The sequence below is a fragment of the Megascapheus bottae genome, chromosome X, assembly GCF_031878675.1.
Source record: "Megascapheus bottae isolate mThoBot1 chromosome X, mThoBot2.hap1, whole genome shotgun sequence".
Classification (NCBI taxonomy): Eukaryota; Metazoa; Chordata; class Mammalia; order Rodentia; family Geomyidae; genus Megascapheus; species Megascapheus bottae.
In genome coordinates this window covers 10,959,189-10,979,032 of record NC_143547.1, presented here as the reverse complement: position 1 = coordinate 10,979,032, position 19,844 = coordinate 10,959,189, and the positions used below count along the sequence as shown (strand labels likewise).

At 40.8% G+C, this 19,844-nt stretch overlaps 1 protein-coding gene across 7 annotated transcripts in view; it reads right to left on the bottom strand.

Moving 5' to 3' along the window:
* Window positions 1–19,844, bottom strand: part of Zfx (zinc finger protein X-linked) — a 45,487-nt gene that overhangs the window by 14,032 nt on the left and 11,611 nt on the right. For 4 of the 7 annotated variants that reach the window (XM_090326534.1, XM_090326532.1, XM_090326539.1 and 1 more), the window contains exons 2-3: window positions 10,289–10,377; window positions 4,594–5,163 (exon numbers count right to left, since the gene is read on the bottom strand). In XM_090326534.1, the coding sequence (XP_090182660.1) occupies window positions 4,594–5,163; window positions 10,289–10,349 (631 nt within the window). In that variant the 5' untranslated portion in view covers window positions 10,350–10,377. Of the gene's footprint in view, window positions 1–4,593; window positions 5,164–6,687; window positions 6,866–10,288; window positions 10,378–13,745; window positions 13,918–19,844 lie in introns of those variants that run through there. The other 3 variants (XM_090326537.1, XM_090326535.1, XM_090326536.1) reach the window with 3 other exon arrangements.

The following is a 19,844-nucleotide window of genomic DNA, read 5'->3' as shown; positions in this document are numbered from 1 at the left end:
TTCCCAGACTATCCATAAACTTGAGTCTCTTATATCAGTTTCTAGAATACCAATATTAATTGCATGCATCAAAACATCCTGCTTGGAGTATTCATTATATCTCATATCTACCCTGTATCACAAATCTCTCCCTCGCCTATTATATTGTTGTTACCATAATTATGGACCTAAAGTAATTTTAAAGCTGAAACAAAGGACAACGGACTCCTCCCTGAGGTCCCTCTCCAGTTGGGAGCTTCTACTACTTTCATTCACAGATTTCCATTCAGTTTCAAATAAACTTACTCTGTGTACCTTAAAAAAAATCAAAATAAGCCAGGTGCTGGTGGCTCATGCTTATAATTCTGGCTACTCAGGAGGCTAAGATCTAAGGATTGTGGTTCAATGCCAGCCCAGGCAAGAAAGTTTATAAGACTCTTTATCTCCAATTATCCACCAGGAAATTGCAAGTGGCACTGTGGCTAAATGTGGTAGAGTGCTTGAGGAAAAGAGCTCATGGACAACACCCAGCCCCAAGGTCAAGCCCCACAGCCAAAAAATGAAAAGTAAATAAAAGTGCAAACAGAAACAGGATATACTATAATTCCCTATATGTTACCAAGTATAATTCCCTATCAAGCTGGCAAAAACTAAAAATGAAATACTCTATGTTCATAAAGGTGTAGGAATATGAACAGATTCAAAAACCTGGTGAGGAGCAATTATATATGACAAAATGCTGAGGCAGTATAACCATGTCTAAAAATGTGTATACCCTTTGGTTTTATAATTCTATTTCTACAAATTGCAAGAAAAATACACAGAGATTTAACAACATCTTGAAGTCTCCATCATTTCCAACCAAAGCCAAGACCCCAGCCCCACCCCCCATTTTTTTTACATACTATACCATTTGCTTGGAATGTCTTCCACCCATGTCCTTCTTCATCTTAGAAAACCAAGTCATCCTTGAGTCAAAGGTCAGCTACTCCATCCTGTCTCCACAAGAATTTACTGACACCTGTGCATCACCCTACAACTTTTCCACAGTAGATTATCAGCCCCCAGGGATAACTGTTTTATGTATTCACTTATCAATACATAACCAGATTGACACTACCTACAATGTCTGACAATTAGTGATCTAATAAATATATGATACGTGAATGTATTTTCTTCCTGATTTCTTCTGATTTTCAAATTCTCAATAACTTTTTAAAAAGGCTGGCAGACTCCAATATGCTATATTAAATTTCTGTATAAAAACAGATATATGCTAGGCACCAGTGGTTCATGTGGCACCATGCTAGCTTTTTTTTTCTTTTTTTTCATATATTTTTATTGTAATTAATAGAAGGGTTACATGATATTTGCCAGATAGATGGTGCATTAATTTCCATACATTGATACCCTTTCACATGTCTTGGTCCCCATTTCCCTCCCCCCCACTCCCACCCATGGCACAGTGCTAGCTTTGAACATCAAGAGGTTTGGGGACAGTGTTCATGCCCTGAGCTCAAGCCCCACAACTGATCAAAAAATAGTTATGCAAGTAAATATTCTTATAACTTTATAAAGCCTATGAGTATCTCTCTTTCTGTCTTTCTTGGCCACTTAGTGGTGTGGCAAAAATAACAAATCAAAAAACATTTATTTTTAACATAGCACTTAGGTTTCACATCATTATATTTTCCAAGCTGGAGATCCTTCACTTACTATGCTATTCACAGATTTTTCAACAAGTGCGGAAAAAAAAGGCAATAGAGTTAACTTGAGTACAAATCACAATCCAAATATAGAACACTCTCAGGGATTTATTTATGGTTAAGGTAAAAATACATGATGTTCCCAATGTTTGTTTAGCAAATGAATACGACTCCGGCTGAGTAAAATATTAACACCAGTTGTTAGCACATTGTTATAAAAAGACAGAAGCATCAAATATGTACTTTGCTGTACTCTGTTTTAACTGTTCCAAGTATCTGTAATGAAAATATATATATTTTTTGCCTTCAAGGTTAAAATAGGCAGTCAGCTTATTATCTTTGATCAATACTATGAAAAGTAAAATCGTTTTTTGTCTCTTGCTCACAGAATTATCTATTTGTACTAAAGCCAAAAAACTGACAATACTAAAGAAGAGAATATTCCTGACTCCCAAGGTGGGTACAACTGAAACTATCACACAGATGATAATAAAAATAATACATTCAGCGATCTAGACTACATACAATGAGGATGGTGTTGAGTTTAGGGCAGAACTCCTTAGCTGCAGGGGGGCTGGGAGTTTGAAGTAGTGGTAGAGTGCTTGCCTAGCATGCACAAAGACCTGGGTTTGATTCCAAGGTACCACATACACAGAAAATGCCAGAAGTGGTGCTGTGGCTCAAGAGGTAGAGCTGTAGCCTTGAGAACATCCAAGGATAGTGCTCTGGGCCTGAGTCCAAGCTTCAGGACTGGCCAAAAAAAGAGGGCCAGGAACATGTGACCTAGTAAGTAGTAGCATACTCACCTAGCATGCAGGAAGCCCCAGGTTCGAGTCCCTGGAACAAGATATACAGAAAAACCTAGAATTGGCTCTGTGGCTCAAGTGGCAGAGTGTTAGCCTTGAGCAAAAAGTGTCCAAGGACAGTGCCCAGGCCCTGAGTTCAAGCCCAGGACCAGCAAAAAAAAATAGCCAGGTGTGGTGGCTCACACCTGTAATCTTAAGCTACTCAGGATGCTGAGATCTGAGGATCAAGGTTCAAAGCCAACCCAGGCAAAAAAGGACCTGAGACTCATCTCCAATGGACCTCTAGAAAATGGGAAGCGGGCTTGGCTCAAGGGTAGGGCAGTAGCCTTGAGCTGAAGAGCTAGGGGCAATGCCCAGGCCCAAGGGTAGGGCAAAAGCCTTGAGCTGAAGAGCTCAGGAACAGCACCCAGGCCCTGAGTTCAAGCCCCGTGACCCATAAAAAATGAGCTGCAGGGGGCCAAGAGTATGGTCTAGTGGTAGAATGCTTGCCTAGCATGCACAAAGCTCTAGGTTCAATTCCTTGCTACCACATACATAGAAAAAGCCAGAAGCAGATCTGTGGCTCAAGTGGCAGAGTGCTAGCCTTAAGCAAAAAGTGTTCAAGGAGAAAGTGGTACTGTGGCTTAAGGGTAGAGTGCTACACTAGAAATGAAGAGCTCAAGCCCCAGGACAGGCGCAAGATCTTAAAATCTTATTCCTATTATCCAACAGCTATAAAACTAGGACCTGAAAGTTTCCTTGTTGTGGTATGCAAATTCCAAGTTTGGACCCTATGAGTATATATTTGACATTTAGTTCCTTAAGGAATAAGAAATTCCACATAGGATCAGAACTGTGACCTAACTCTATCCAACCTACAATCCTATATCTGAAAATGGTACCAAGAAAAATACTGTAAAAGACATAATTGACCCATTTAGAGATGTGTTGCTAAACATCTCACTTCTACAGTCATCTAGTATGAATCTACCATATGTGAAATCATGTTTCTGTATTATGCCATAGCTCTTTCCTGTGCTATTACATAAATAGTATTTTACATATAATTAGACTAAGTACATGAGGATTACATAAGCAGTACTGTGCATCCACGAACATTAAGCGCCTTTTCTGTCCTATAGCTTGTTTCCTGTATCTACTGGCATTTTTACCCTTATACAAATTAGGAGAATCACCTCTAACCAGATACTCCTATAATTCTAGCTACTTGGGGCAGAGATCAAGAAGAAGGAAGTTTACGGACAGCTCTGACAAAAAAAAGTTCACAAGACCCTGTCATAAAAAGCAATACATGTCTATATACAGTCTCAAGGGAGATAGAGGGTAGATTATGGTCCAAGGCCATCCCTAAGCCACCTCCCCCACAAAAAAAAACCCACAAAACCCATACCGGTCAGGTAAAAATTCAAAAGACCCTATCTCCATCAATTGCTGGGTGTGATGGTAAATATCTGTCATCCAGCTATGAGGCTAAGATAGGGAGGATTATGAATCTGAGTTGAGGTTAAAAAAAAAAAGTCGGACCCCACATTTCAACAGGAATGGCTAGACATGTCGGTACATACTTGTCCTGCTAGATATAGCAATATGCACAAAATCAGACTGCAATCCAGGCTAGCCAAAAAACAAGACCCTATATCAAGAATAACCAGCTGGGTGCTGGTGTCTTGTGCCTGAATCCTAGCTACTCACGAGGCTGAGATCTGAGGATCACAGTTCAAAGCCAGCTTGGGCACCTAAGTCCGTGAGACTCTTATCTCCAATTAACCACCAGGAAACTGGAAGTGGCGCTGTGGCTCAAGTGGTAGAGCACTAGCCTTGAGCTGAAGAGCTCAGGGACAATGTATAGGCTCAGAGCAAAAAGAGCTGGAGTTGTGACTCATGTGGAGAACATAAATCTAGCAAGAATAAATCCCTAAATTCAAACCCTAGTCCACTCAAAACAACAAACAAAATAGTCTAACAAGGGCTGAGGCATGATTCAAGTAGTACAGTACTTGTGTAGCAAGCACAAGATGTTTAGTTCAAACCCCAGTACTATCTTAAAAAAAACAAACAAAAAACCCAAAACATTCAGTTAAAAACTATACCCCAAGACTTACAGGATATCATTAGGTAGTCTTCACAGTTGTTCTTGCTGTCATCTTGCTCGTCCACAGGGATCCCATTGGCATCAATGACTGCTTCGGAGGCACAATCTGCTACCAATACTTCTTCTGAAACTACATCAGTGGTTAGAGGATCAGTGACAATTTCTGCTTCTACCACACTATCATGGACCACATGCTCGATGTGTCCAACATGAGACACATGTAAAGATTCACCTGTCAAGACATGCTCTGGCATAGGCATTGAGGCTGAAGTAATATCAGAAGCTAGAACATCATCGGGAACGGTGCAATGCGTTAAAGAAACTTCTTCTGTTACATCGGAATCCAGCACTTGCTCAGGAATGATGACCGTTTCAGATACATCTGCTTCATCCATGATATCTGGGCACTGAACATCTTCTATAACAACGTCCTCAATAACATCTTGGATTACAACTGAGTCTGGGTCATCAGGAACAAAGTTATGAACAGTTATATCTGAATCCACAACATCTGAAACAAAAACAGTTTCTTGGACTTCCACAACAATTTGATCACCATCCATGTGTGTAGCACCAGCTCCTTTAAAAAAAAATGAACATGACAAATGTCAGATAGGAACAAATACCTCAAGGTAAATGTTATTAAATTTCTTCCAGAACCAATGAGCTAGCTCCACAAGTTTTCTCAAACATCAAGATAGATTAAAGGAAGCTGGGCACTAATGGCTTATACCTGTAGCTACTCGGGAAGCTACGATCTGAGGATTGTGGCTCGAAAACAGATAGGTAAGAAAGTCCACAAGACTCTTTATTTCCAATAAACTACACACACCCCAAAAAGCCAAAAATAGAGCTCTGGCACAAGTGGTAGAGCACTAGGTTTGAGCAAAAGAAGCTCATGGACAGTGCCTGGGCCCTGGTTTCAAGCCCTAAGACTGGCACAAAAAAAATTAAAAATGGGCCAGGGGCATGGCCTAGTGGTGGTGTACTCAACCTAACATGCACAGAGCCCTGAGCTCGATTCCCAGGAACCACATACAGAGGAAAAGCCAGAAGTGGTGCAGTGGCTCAAGTAGCAGAGTGTTAGCCTTGAGCAAAAAGTGTCCAAGAACAGTGCCTAGGCCCTGAGTTCAAGCCCCAGGACTGGCAATAAATGAATAAATATATATATATATATTTTTAAAAAGAGATTAATAAGAGTATCAATGAGGGTCCATGCTTATAATCCTATCTACTCAGGATACTGAGATCTGAGGATAGCAGGCAGAGCCAAGACACTTTTATCTCTAACCAGTAAAAAGCTGGAAGCAGAGGTGTGGCTTAAGTGGCAGAGTGCTAGCCTTGAGGAAAAAAAAAACTAAGAGTACAAAGAATGAAAAGCCAAGCTCAAGCCCTACTATCAGCACCAAGAAGGCGGAGGAGAAGAGGACGTGAAAGAACAAGAAGAAGAGGAGGAGGAGGAAAAGATTAAGGAAATCTATTTGAATAATAAGCTCATTATAACAGCTTTTAATATAAAACAACCATCTTGTACCTCATTCAAATCAATTAATAGGCCAGGTGCTGGTGCTAGTGGTTCATGCCTGCAATCCTAGCTACTTGGAAGGCCGAGATCTGAGGATCATGGTTCAAAATCAGCGTGGGTAGTTAAGTTCGTGAGACTCTGTCAGTGCTAGCCAGGAGCAGAAAACCTCTGGGAGGCTGGGCATGGTGGCTCAGGTCTGTAATCCTAGCTCTCAGGAGGCTGAGATCTGAGGATCAAGGTTCAATGCCAGCTCCAGGACACATATAAAGACCTGGGACTCTTATCTCCAATTAACCTCTAGAAAATGGGAAGTGGGGCTTGGCTCAAGGGTAGGGTGGTAGCCTTGAGCTGAAGAGCTCAGGGAGTTCAAGCCCCGTGACTGATATAAAAAAAAAAAACCCTCAGGGACAGTACCTAGTCCTGAGTTCAAGACACATGAACACCAACAATAAAAGAGTAAGTAAAAGAATTAGTAAAAGCAACTGAAAAAGGCACAGAATAAATATATTCCCACAGCAGGCACACTAAAATTAAACTTATATTCATAGGTAATTAGGGAGTACTGCTTTCTTCCATTACATGTTTTCTTTCATTTCTTGCTCCATTTCCTTCTCCTCAACTCCTGTTTTTTTTGTTCCTTTCATCTCTTCCATGTTCTTCCTTCCCATTTAAGCCCTTTCTTCCTTCACATCCTTCACTTTCTGCTCCAGCACAGAAACTATAGCACCAACATCCCCCCATCTGTGACTACAGAAATTTCCAAGCCAACTTCTGATTCTAGGACATAAAAGGAGTAGAACACAAATGAAAAGAAGATCACAGTTATGAAGAGACAACTGGTTTAGCATATCTATTTCCATGGAGAAATAAAATGCAGCTATGTTGGGGCAATAGAGGCCAAGAGAGGTTAGGGCAGGTCTGCCCTAACTTGGTGAGGGGAACTCAACTCCATCTAGCTTTCTCTCTGTCCCCAAAGTCTACCCCCAAGGCAGTTGTTCAATACACAGGAAATCTTACTGGAGTCCATTTTACAATTAAATTCAATCAACTGCAGCCCAATAAAAGTAAATGGCTTAACTAATGTCACACAGTTTGCATAACAGCATATGGTGGGCAATAAATGCTATTCTGAGTGAATGTCACAAATGGAACTGAAATCCTATATCCATACCAAAACACATAATAATAATAATGATGATGATGGTGTTGATAATAAGTAAATCCAATCTCTTGGCTGCTAGTCTAGAAAACAGCATAGAAAGTTTTATTAAAAGTCAATTTGGCATGGTAGCTCATGCTCATGCCTGTAATCCTAGCTACTCAGGAGGCTGAGATCTAAGGATCAAGGTTCAAAGCTAGCCCAGGCACAAGAGGACCTAAAGGACCTGAGACTCTTATCTCTGAATAAACTCTAGAAAACAAAAGTGAGGCTTGGCTCAAGGGTAGGGTAGTAGCCTTGAGTTGAAGAACTCAGGGACAGTGCCCAGGACAAGTTCAAGCCCCATGACTCGAAAGAGAGAAAGAAAGAGAGGAAGAAAGAAAGATTGATTGATTTATAAAAGTCAAAATGAAAAGCTTATTAGTACATGAGTGCTTCTGGTTGTGACTCAGACCAGGAAGGCTAAGTCCAAACAGGTGCCTCACTCAATGACTGTGTGTCTCTGGCCAAGTCTACAAAGAAACACATGGCTTTGTCAACAAACAGAAATGATTAAGCACCAAAGAATACTACAAATTATGGGAAGTCTTTAAAGTCAGTTAATAACTAGCACAATTACTAGAAACAATGAAAAGAATATATTCCCTTTCATGTCTATAGGACTGCTACAAAATGCCATATGCTCATTTGTTTTCAATATTCTCAACACTATCATCAAGTAATACATCACTATAATCTCCATTTGGCAGACACAAGATGAAAGCATTTAGTAGAGAGCTGTGGTTACAAAAGCAAAATTAGAGATAAGTGTCATATTCATACACTTAATAGTGTGGTGACCTCTACACATTAAACCTTTATTTCCTCATCAGGAAAATCAGGACAGTAAGTAGTACCTGTGCTAGGCTCAGCTGTCATTTAACATATGACAATCTGACTGCTTAAAGTCAAGGGGAGAATTCAAAAACATTTTGCTTACAATGATAGGTAAGCTATTGAACATTTAATATTAGCTAGGTGCCAATGGCTCACACCTGTAATTTGAGCCACTCAGGAGGCTGAGATCTGAGGATCTTAGTTCAAAGCCAGCCAGGCAGCAAAGTAGGAGAGACTCTTACCTTAAATTAAAAACTAAAAAACCAGAAGTAGAATGTTCAAGTGGTAACCTTGAGCAGAAAAACTCCGAGAAAGAGCCCAGGCTCACACAGTTTCCCACTTCAAGCCCCAGGACAGTCGTACACACCCACACATGCATACACACACATACACACATACACACATACACATACACACACATGTAATATTATAAAAAAAATTTTTTAGCCGGGTGCCAGTGGCTCATGCCTGATCCTAGCTACTCAGGAGGCTGAGATCTGAGGATTGCGGTTCAAAGCTAGCCCAAACACAAAAAGTCTGTAAGACTCTTATCTCCAATTAACCACCAGAAAACCAGAAGTGGCACTGTGTGGCTCAAGTGGTAGAACACAAGCCTTGAGCTGAGGATCACCCAGACCCAGAGTTCAAGCCCATGACCAAAAAAAACCTTCTTTTTTTTTTTAACAAATACACTTTTTCTTGTACACTTGGGGGGGAGCTGGGTAAGGTTAAGACTATCTTCCTAAAGTAGAAGGCTCATTGTGGGAACTCGTGAGAGATAAAGGTTATAAAGTAGGACACGGTCAGAATGTGAAGGACCTTGGGTTATATTTTATCTGATGGAAAACAGAGAACAAAGAAAAGACATGATGTACATGTTATGGTTAAATACTCTGATTCGTGGGCTAGATAAAAGACACTTAGGCTAAGGAAATGTGAAAGTTACTACAAAGAGTGGAACAATAGTCTATGTAACACAAGTAGAATGAAGAGAAACAGATGTAATTAAGAAATATTTTCAAAGGGACAACCAACAACTGAGTAGGAAAACTGGGCAAGATTAAAATGTTAAGTTAACACTAAGGAGTTTAGGCTCTTAGCTTCTGGTTTTGTTGGTTATTTTGGGGAAGTGAGTCCAATAAATTCTTCTGCACGGACTGACCTCAAATCGTGATCCTTCAGATCTCAAGCCCCCGAGAAGCTAACAGGTGTGAGCCACTGCTGTGTGGCTGTCACTAAAGTTTTTATATAGTTATTGTTATAGATTGAGTATCTCTTATCCAAAATACTTGTGAACACAAATATTTTGGGTATTTTCAAACTTTACAATATTTACATATAAATGAGTTATCTCAGGGATGGGATACAAGACTAAACACAAAACTCATTTAGGTTTTCATATGTACTCATAACCTAATGGTTATTTTCTACACTATTTTTGTGTACTCTTAATTATTTATTTTTATCATAAAGATGATGTATAGAGGGATAAGTTACATAAGTCAGGTAATGAGTACATTTCTTTTTGAACAATGTCACCTCTTCCCTCTTTATCTCCCAGTTTCCCCCCCCCCTCCTGACTCCCCTGTACCTGTGTTTTGGCTTCAACCCATTACATGATGTCAGGGGATGAATTTTTTTTCCACTCGTGGTGTCATGTCAGCACTCAAAATATTTTTTTTTATTTTGGAGCAGTATGGATTTTTAGGTTAGAGGTGTTCAAGCTACCTCAATAATATAAGACTCCGTTATGAAGAAACCAAACTTTTTTTTTTGCCAGTCCTGGGCATGGGCTCAGGGTTTGAGCACAGTCCTTGGGTTTTCTCAAGGCTAGAGCTCTACCACTTGAGCCATAGTACCCCTTCTGGCTTTTTTTCTATGTATGTGGTACTAAGGAATCGAACCCAGGTCTTTGTGCATGCTATGCAAGCAATGTACCACTAGGCCAAACTCCCAGTCCCCCGAATTTTTTTTAAGAAACCAAACTTTACAAAAGATGAATAATATGCTTACTTTCATGTTTGTAGATTCTGACATGAATAACAAGATATCAAAGTATAACTGAAAGTTAAGAGTCTAGCAATCTGTCCACATGATAACTGCAAATTTGGTAGGCAAAAATTGGAACAGACCAAGTAGTTATACCTGTTACATCAAAAAACGAATTTGGCTCTTGGGGTTGTAATTCAAGTCCATCTTCATCCATGGCCTTTAACTTTCATCAGTTACACCTCCTAAATCAAGGAAAAAGACAAAGCATTATTTTAACATAAAAAAATGCCACAAAGGCTCAGGTGGTTCATGCCTATAATAGTAGCTACTCAGGAGGCTGAGATCTGAGGCTCGCAGTTCAAAATCAAACCAAGCAGGAAAGCCCATAAGACTCTTATCTCCAATGAGCCACCAGAAAAATGGAAGTAGCACTGTTATCCCAAGTGGGAGAGCCATAGCCTTGAGCTGAGGAGCTCAGGGACAATGCCCAGGCCGAGTTCAAGCCCCATGACCCATTAAAAAAAAATGATGTGAGCCTCTGTGCCTGACCTGAAATGATCATTTCTTGGAAGCTTCAATTATGTGACAGGTGAACATCAATCAAAAACATAAGCATAATATAAGTCAGGTGCAGCCAGTTCACATTTCTAATCCTAACTACTCAGGAGGCTGAGATCTGAGGATTGTGGTTCAAAGCCATCCTAGGCAGGAAAAGTCCACAAGATTCATCTCTCCAATTAACCACTAAAAAGCTGGAAGTGGAGCTGAGGCTCAAGTGTTTGAGTGTTAGCCTTGAGCACAAAAGCTCAAGGACAGTTCCCAGGCCCCATATTCAACCCCTAGGACCAGAACACACACACACAGACACAGACATAGACACAGGCACACACACACAACCCAAGTTAAATCCCCCTTGCATATTTATACTCTGATGGCTAAAAGTAATGTCAATAGCTTACAACTATAGTCCTAGCTGCTCAGGAGGATGAGATCTAAGAATCAAGCTTCAGAGCCAGTGTTGAAGAACAAATCCTCAAGTCACTTATCCCCAAAACCAGCAGAAAAGTCAGAAATGGAGGCATGCCATGAGCAAAAAAAGCTAGGTGAGAGAGAGCACATGGTTGAGTCCAAGCTCTTATACCAGCAAAAACAAAAAGTAAAAAAAAAAGAGGGCCGGGAGTTTATCCTAGTGGTAGAGTGCTTGCCTAGCATGCACGAAAGCCCAGGTTCGATTCCTTGGTACCACGTACTTAGGAAAAGCAAGAAGTGGTGCTGAGGCTCAAGTGGTAGAGTTCTAGCCTTAAGAAAAATCCAAGGACAGTCCTCTGGCCCTGAGCTTAAGCCCAGGACTGGTTTAAAAAAAAAGAAAGAATGAATAAAATGGCAAAAGAGTTTATTTTTAACAAAATAAAATCACAGTCTATTCTCCTGAGAATCTGAAACCATGAGCAAGAATTATTATCTCCTTCTTCATCTATCAATTTTGTTTCACTGACTCCCTCCCTCCCAACTTCCCTCAGCACATATGGCTGGAACACAGGAGCTGAATGAAGAGGGCTTACCAACAGCTTTTGAACTCTTAGCCTAGCTCTATTTTTGAACTTTCTATGTCCCAACTCTATTCTTGCTTTGGGATGGCAGGGGGAAGACATGGGAGAGTATCACTATGTAGCCTCAGCTGCCTCCACTGAATGAATGCTGTGATTATAACCACGTACCACTGTGCCCAGCATACCCATATTTTGCAATACATCCCACCGATATTAATTTTCCCTTATCTACTTCAGCTAAAGACCTACGACAGGCCTGGTATTTAGCCTAGTGGTAAGAGTGCTTGCCTAATATGCAAGAAGATCCGGGTTTGATTCCTCAGTACCATATATATAGAAAAAAAGCTAGAAGTGGTACTATGGCTCACGTGGTAGAGTCCTAGTTTTGAGAAAGCCCAAGAACAGTGCTCAGGCCCTGAGTTCAATCCCCAGGACTGGCAAAAAAAACTATGACAAAAAGAATCTTATCCAATAAAATAATGTATTACTTACTATTGAATTGTTGATTGAAAAGATCAGACATCAGGGATTATGTTTGTGCATGCTGTAAACACTATAAATCTCTCATTAGTTTCCTTATCTTTACTCTCTCATGTTCTAATCCACCTAAACAAAGCTATAAGCATTTAACTTTTTTTTTTTGCTAATGGCATAGTACTGAATGTCTCTTGTTAATATTTCAAGTATGAGAAATACAAGTCATTCTTATAAAGCATCAGCTAGGTAACATCATTCTTCTGTTGGAAGTAGTAATGACTCCCTAATGTCTCCCCAGACTAATTTGGCTCCAAACAATGTAAACTATCACTAACTCCTCTAACTTCCCTTCAAACACCTCCCAACACTACTGCACATCACATGTGTGCACATGTACATACTTTAGCCAACCAAGAAGGCTCTGAATTTCTTGGTACCACATACTCAAGAAAAGCTAAAAGTGGTGCTGTGACTCAATTGATAGAGCACTAGAACACTAGCCTTGAGAAAGTCCAAGGACAGAGGCCAGACCCTGAGCTCAAGCCCCAGCACTAGGAAAACAAAACAAAACATAAAAGTACATATGCTCGGCAGGGAGTTTGGCCTACTGGTAGAGTGCTTGCCTAGCATGCACAATGACCCAGATTCGATTCCTTGGTAGAAAAAAGCCAGAAGTGGGGCTGTGGCTCAAATGGTATAGCTCTGGCCTTGAGAAAGCCCAAGGACAGTGCTCAGGCCGAGTCTGAGGCCCAGGACTGGCAAAAAAAATGCATATGCTCTTCTGAATAAGCTGGCCGTGCCCGCTCTCTCCCAAAATCATCTCTGACGATAAACTATTCCCCCACCTTTAAAAATGCAATAAACAATGTTAAGTAGTGCACCTTCTATCCGACAAATATAATGTAACCCTTCTATTAATTACAATAAAATACATTTTAAAATTAAAATAAAAATGCAACAAAATGTAAAATGATAAATGTACCTAAGCACAATAAAATAGTATATGAAATTAAACCAATTAAGAAGGTCATAAAGGAGATCTGCTAATGTACTTAAACCACATGTGTGAGCATGCATGTGTATGTGAGAGTGCGTGTGAGAGAGAGAGAGAGAGAGAGAGAGAGAGAGAGAGAGAGAGAGAGAGAGAGAAAGAAAGAAAGAAAGAAAGAAAGAAAGAAAGAAAGAAAGAAAGAAAGAAAGAGAGGGGGGGCTCAAATTTCCCTACATAAACCCAATTTCATCAACTCTAAAAATTCTCAGCCTTTCTTAGCTTTCATCCTCCTGGACTTTTCTATTAGCACCAAAAAGAAAGTTCTCTCAGTTCTGAAGAACGCTCCTTCTTCTATTTTTAAAGTGAAATCCTACTTCTCTATCCAGCCTGGGGAACTGATGGCTACTCAACCTCCACTCATTTTGCCTTATCCTTCCCTGTGGCCCTTTCAAGTGCCATTAGCAGAGTCCCCAAATTCATTCTCAGGATAGGCCCTAACACCTTCCCAGATGGTCTGCTGAGTGTTTTCATCTGGATAAAACACAATTTTCTCCTACCATCCCACTGCTCTTTTGCCTTCTTCCCCACTTACATTCAATCAGAGTGCTGGGTCCTGTCTGTTGCTTGTACTTTTGGTTGATTCTCAGGAATCTGCCTGAGTTATTTTCTCATCTTATATACTCCCTCTCAGCATCAGACTTCCTGATCCTTGAGGCATGAAAATAGCTTCCAGTGGCCTTGCTCCTTTCTGCCACTCCCACAACAAATGACCAGGAACTCTACACAAGGAAGGGCTGGTGCCAAGCACAGAGGATTCCTGCAGTCTTCACACTCCTACTCCCAGTCAGCTCAGTTATAGCAATGCCCCTGCTCCAAACACTTTCACAGGCCCCCAAATTCAGGGAGATCCACAATATTAACCCAACATGTCCGGACAGAATTATTTGCTGGTATTACCATCCTTTTAGCATCCTATACATCTAACAGATATTCTGCAATACAAAAAAAAGATACCATTCACCTTACATTGACTTGGGTGATTGATTATTTTCCCTACTCTTTTTTTTTTTTTTTGGTGCCGTCCAGGGGCTTGAATTCAGGACCTGGATCTCTTAGTTTTTATGCTCAAGGCCAGCACTCTACCACTAGAGCTCCATTTCTGGCTTTTTGTTGGTTAACTGGGGATACAACTCTCACAGACTTTCCTGCCCAGGCTGGCCTGAACTACAATTTTTAGAACCCACCCAGTCTCCAGTCTCCTGAGGAGGCAGGATTATAGGCATGAGCTGAAGGCAATCGCAGGACTGGCAAAAAAGAAAAGAAAAATAAACTAAACATGAAAGTTATTAGAATCTGGCCCCAAAAAAGACAAATGTAAGTACAATATTTCCACAGCTCCTATTTTACTCAGATTAAGAGCTACTAGAGGGTCCAGGAGCATGGCCTAGTGGTAATGGACCTGGGTTCGATTCCTCAGTACTACATACACAGAAAAAGCCAGAAGTGGTGCTGTGGCTCAAGGGTAGAGCACTAACCTTAAGAAAGCACAAGGACATATTGTTACAGTATTTCACCTGGTTATCTGATATACTATATATATGTGTATTTGGTTATTTGAATTTGGATAGGTAAGGGAGGAAAATAAGATGAGGGGCAGGGGTGGGGGGAGGGTAATGGGGACCAAGACATGAGAAAGGATATCAATGTATGTGAAGTAATGCACCTTCTATCTGGTGAATATAATGTAAGCCTTCTATTAATTACAATAAAAATATATGGAAAAAAGAAAGCCCAAGGACAGTGTTCAAGCCCTGAGTTCAAGCCCCAGGACTGGCAGGAAAAAAAAGAGCTACTAGAAAGCTGGGTATTGGTGGTGCATACCTAAAATTCTACTCAGAGATCTAAGGATCTCAGTTTGAAGCCAGCCTGGACAAAAAAAAATCTAACAGAGAATTTTATCTTCAATTACCCCCCCCCGAAAAAAAAAACAGAAAAAACTCAAGTAGAGGTGTGACTCAAGTAGTAGAACATCCTTGAATGAAAAAGACAAATGATAGCCAGGCAGGCATGGTGGCTCCTGTGGCTCAGCTTGTAATCCTCTGTGGCTCCAGAGTTAGGAATTAGCCTTGAGCTAAAGAGCTCAGGGACAGCACCTAGGCCCAGAGTTGAAGCCCCACCACCAACAAAAAGAAAAAGAAAAGGCCAAATGAGAGTACTAGACTCTAAGTTGAACCATAGTACAGGCATACACAAAAGAAGAGCGCTAACAAAATGCCCTCTGAACTTCGTTATATTGATGGGCTAAGAACAGGATGGTTTTAAAGATAGTTTTAAAGACTTTAAAACTAGCACGTTAGAAAATATGTATGCTCTAGCCAGGCCGGGGGCTCATACCAGTAATCCTAGCTACTCAGGAGGCTGAGATCTGAGGATCACAGTTGAAAGCCAGCTGGGCAATACAAAGTAATCACTAGATAAGGAAGTGGGGCTGTGGCTCAAGGGTAGGATGGTAGCCTTGAGCTGAAGAGCTCAGGGACAGCAGCCAGGCCCAGGAGTAGGGTGGTAGCCTTGAGCTGAAGAGCAGCCCAGGCCAGAGTTCAAGCCCCATGATGAAAGAAAGAAAGAGAGAGAGAGAGAGAGAGAGAGAGAGAGAGAGAGAGAGAGAGAGAGAGAGAGAGAGAGAGAGGGAGGGAGGGAGGGAGGGAGGGAGAGGGAGGGAGGGAGGGAGGGAGGGAGGGAGGGAGGGAGGGAGGGGGAGGGAGGGAGGGAGGGAGTGAAGGAAGGAAGGATAGATAGAAAGAAAGATAGGAACATAGAAGGAAGGATGTATGCTTGAACTTGTTTTCACACAACCACAACAAAATACTGTCATTTAAATGCATGTAATAATTTACCAATCCACTCTTATGGTAATCTATTGAAGAACATATGAGATTTTGAACAAAAGTCTTATTTGAATGTTTCCTTTAATGAAGCATTCTCTATCTTTAGTTATGGAGTATAGCAAACATTTGATATGATCAAATGTAGAAGATAGTATTTTGACATAATAAAAGGTATAAATTTAGAAAATATTTTAGATAGAATAAATGATATGAAACTGCCACAGGTAAAATTTTCAAAAGATTAATTTGCATCAAATGCAGAGCAGGCTTAAGAAAAGTGTTGTCAAGAACCATTAGGAAAAAGCTGGGTATGGTGGCTCACGCCTGTAATCCTAGGAGGCTGAGATCTGAGGATTGAGGTTCAAAGCCAAGCCAGCCAGAGTACTGAAGAACTTTCTGAGACTCTTATCACCTATTAATCACTAGAAAATGGGAAGCGAGGCTGAGGCTTAAGGCATAGGGCGGTAGCCTTGAGCTGAAGAGCTCATGGGCAATACCCAGGCCCAGAGTTCAAGCCCCAGGACCCACAGAAAAAAGAAAAAAGAAATCTAATAATAAATTAGAATTTTGGATTTTTATGTTTTGTTAGATTAGTGTATGCTCACTTTCATGTTACTTTGGTCAATCTAATAAACTTCCTTTAGTTGTGTAGCAACTAGTTATAAATGTCATATATGACAGCTTTGTACTTTTTAAAATATTTTAATATTCAATGAACCTTAATATTGTCTTGCCAATCATCACCACTAAAGCTTATCTTATCTAGTCCCTACTCTATATTTTACCTAGTAAACACATGATTCCTATTATGGCTTTGCCTAGATACATTTTGGGTCTGTGGAACTTGGCACTACTAACATTAATAATAGTCTAAATACTGGCATGCTAAATACTGGCAAAAACAGAGCATAGGCCTTTCAACAAATGCAATATTTTTAATTGGTACATGTAATCAGCTGAGTACTTTTTCCATTGATTTTTGTCAGTCCCGGGACTTGAACTGAGGGCCTGGGCATTGTCCGTGAGCTTTCTCAAAGCTAGCACTCTACCACTTGAGCCACAGCACCACTTCCAGTGTTTTCTGTGTATGTGGTACCAAGGAATTGAACTCAGGGCTTCGTGCATGCCACTAGGCCACACTCCCAGCCTGATCTTTCTTTTTTAAGGTATGAGACCTGACACTTTTGCTCATTGACTATCATTCTACATACTGAGCCACACCTCCAACGTTGATCTTGATCTTTGGCATACAAGCCCATGACTGGCAAAAAAAAAAAAAAACAGTTCATAGGGGGTGGAGGGAAGGAAATGGGGACAACAAAATAAGAAGGGATATCAATGGGTGAGAAGAAATGCATCCACTATCTGGCGAATATATCTGTAACCTCTCGATAATAAAAATACCTTGAGGATTGGGAGTTTGGCCTAGTAGTAGAGTGCTTGCCTAGCATGCATGAAGACCCAGGTTTGATTCCTTGGTATCACATACATAGAAAAAGCTATTCATGGTGCTGTGTCAGAGTGCTTGCCTTGAGGGAAAAGCCCAAGGACAGTACTCAGGCCCTGAGTTCAAGCCTCAGGACTGGCCAAAAAACAAAAACAAAAAAAAAATCTTCATTAATGGAAAAAACAAACAAATAAAAAAAAACAGTTCATGAAGGCCTGGCACCAGTGGCTCATGCTAGCTACTAAGAAGGCTGAGATCTGAGGACTGCAGTTCGAAGCCAGTCACAGCAGGAAAGTCTGTGACACTCTTATCTCCAATTAAACAAATACATACACATACACACACACACACACACACACACACACACACACACACACACACACACACCCCGAAGTGGAGCTGTGGCTCAAGTGACACAGCACTAGCCTTGAGTAAAAAAGCTCACTGATAACACTCAGGCTCTGAGTTTCAAACCCTAGGACTGGGGCGCCCGAACACACAGCAGGCACAGGCACACAAACTGCAGAAATTATAGCATACAATTAGTTCAGAGAACAATTTAATTTTAAATAAATATACCATAGAAAGTTAAATACTAGTAAGTTAAGCCTGTTATTTAATTACTAAATGTAAAAATAAAAAATAAAGCAGACTTCAGAGGAATTGTGACACAACTCTGTTGATTAAGCTAAATAAATAAAGCAGAAATAGCCATAAGAAAAGTACAAGAGATCAATAAAAAGAGCTATCTGAAAAGTCTAATAAATATAGCCAAGTCACAGGCAATCCTGATTAGAAAAAGGGAAATGAGGCGTTTGTGTCATAGCTTAGTTGGCAGAGTATTAGCTAATGTATGAAAGCGGTCAAGTATCGAGTTTAAGTCTCGGTCTTTGATCTTAAAAAAAAATGGGGGGATTAATGAAACTAGATTAAGGTTATCAAGGAAGTCTAAAATTTATACCAACATATTTTAAATTTTATTTTTCATAGGAAATTATCTTTGTATAAATAATTCATAAGACAGGCATTTCATGGGGAAAACAATCCACAAGTTACTCAAAACCCAAATGTATCACAGAAAAGAAAGCAAGTGCAGACAATTTCACAGACACATTCTATCTTTCAAAAATAGACCTATCCTATAAAAGAGAATATACCCCAACTCATGTTATGTGGTTAGTCTAGCCACAGTGGTGCACACCTATAGTATTACCTACTCAAGAGGCTGAGGTAGGAGGATCACTTGAGTCTAGGCACTTGAACCCAGTCTGGACAATATAGGGAGAGCCTGTCTTTAATTTGATAGGGAAGGGGGGAAAACCAAGACGGGTGGGGGGTGGGAGGGAGGGTAATGGGTACCAAGACATGTGAAAGGGTATCAATGTTTGTGAATTAATGCACCTTCTATCTGGCAAATATCATGTAACCCTTTTATTAATTACAATAAAAAAATTAAAAAACAAAAAACAAATAGGGGCAGAGAGTGTGGCCTAGTGGTAGAGTGCTTGCCTAGCATGCAGGAAACCCTAGGTTGACTCTTTGGTTCACATACACAGAAAAAGCTGGAAGTGGTGCTGCGGTCCAATCAGTAGAGCACTAGCCTTGAGAAAGCCCAAGGACAGTGCTTAGGTCAAGTTCAAGCCCCAGGACTGGCAAAAAAAAAAAAAAAAACATGGACTGGGAATGTGGCTTAGTGGCAGATTGCCTGCCTAGCATGCATGAAGCCCTGGGTTCAAACACAGAAAAAGCCAGAAGTAAACTGGGCACAGTGGCTCACACCTATTATTCTAGCTACTCAGAAGGCTGTGATCTGAGGATCAAGGTTCAAAGCCAGCACGGACACAAAAGAATCTGAGACTCTTTTCTCCAATTAACCTTTAAAAAATGGAAAGTGTGGGCTGGGAGTTTGGCTTAGTGGTAGAGTGCTTGCCTAGCATGCACAAAGGCCCGGGTTGGATTCCTCAGTACCACATACATAGAAAAAAAACTGGGAGTGGTGTTGTGGCTCAAGTGTTAGCCTTGAGGAAAACGCCCAAGGACAGTGCTCAGGCCCTGAGTTCAAGACCCAGGACTGGCAAAAAAAGAAAAAGAAAAAAGGGAAGAGGCTTGGCTCAAGGGTAGGATGGTAGCCTTGAACTGAAGAGCTCAGGGACAGCGCCCACGCCCAGTTCAAGCCCCATACACACACACACATACACACACACACACACACAGAACCAGAAATGGTGCTGTAACTTAGGTGGTAGAGTGCTAGCCTTCAGCAAAAGAAGCTCAGAGACACAGAAGCTCAGGCCCTGAATTCAAGCCCCAGGACTGGCAAAAAAAAAAAAGAAGAAGGGGGGGAGAGAGGAGGAGGAGG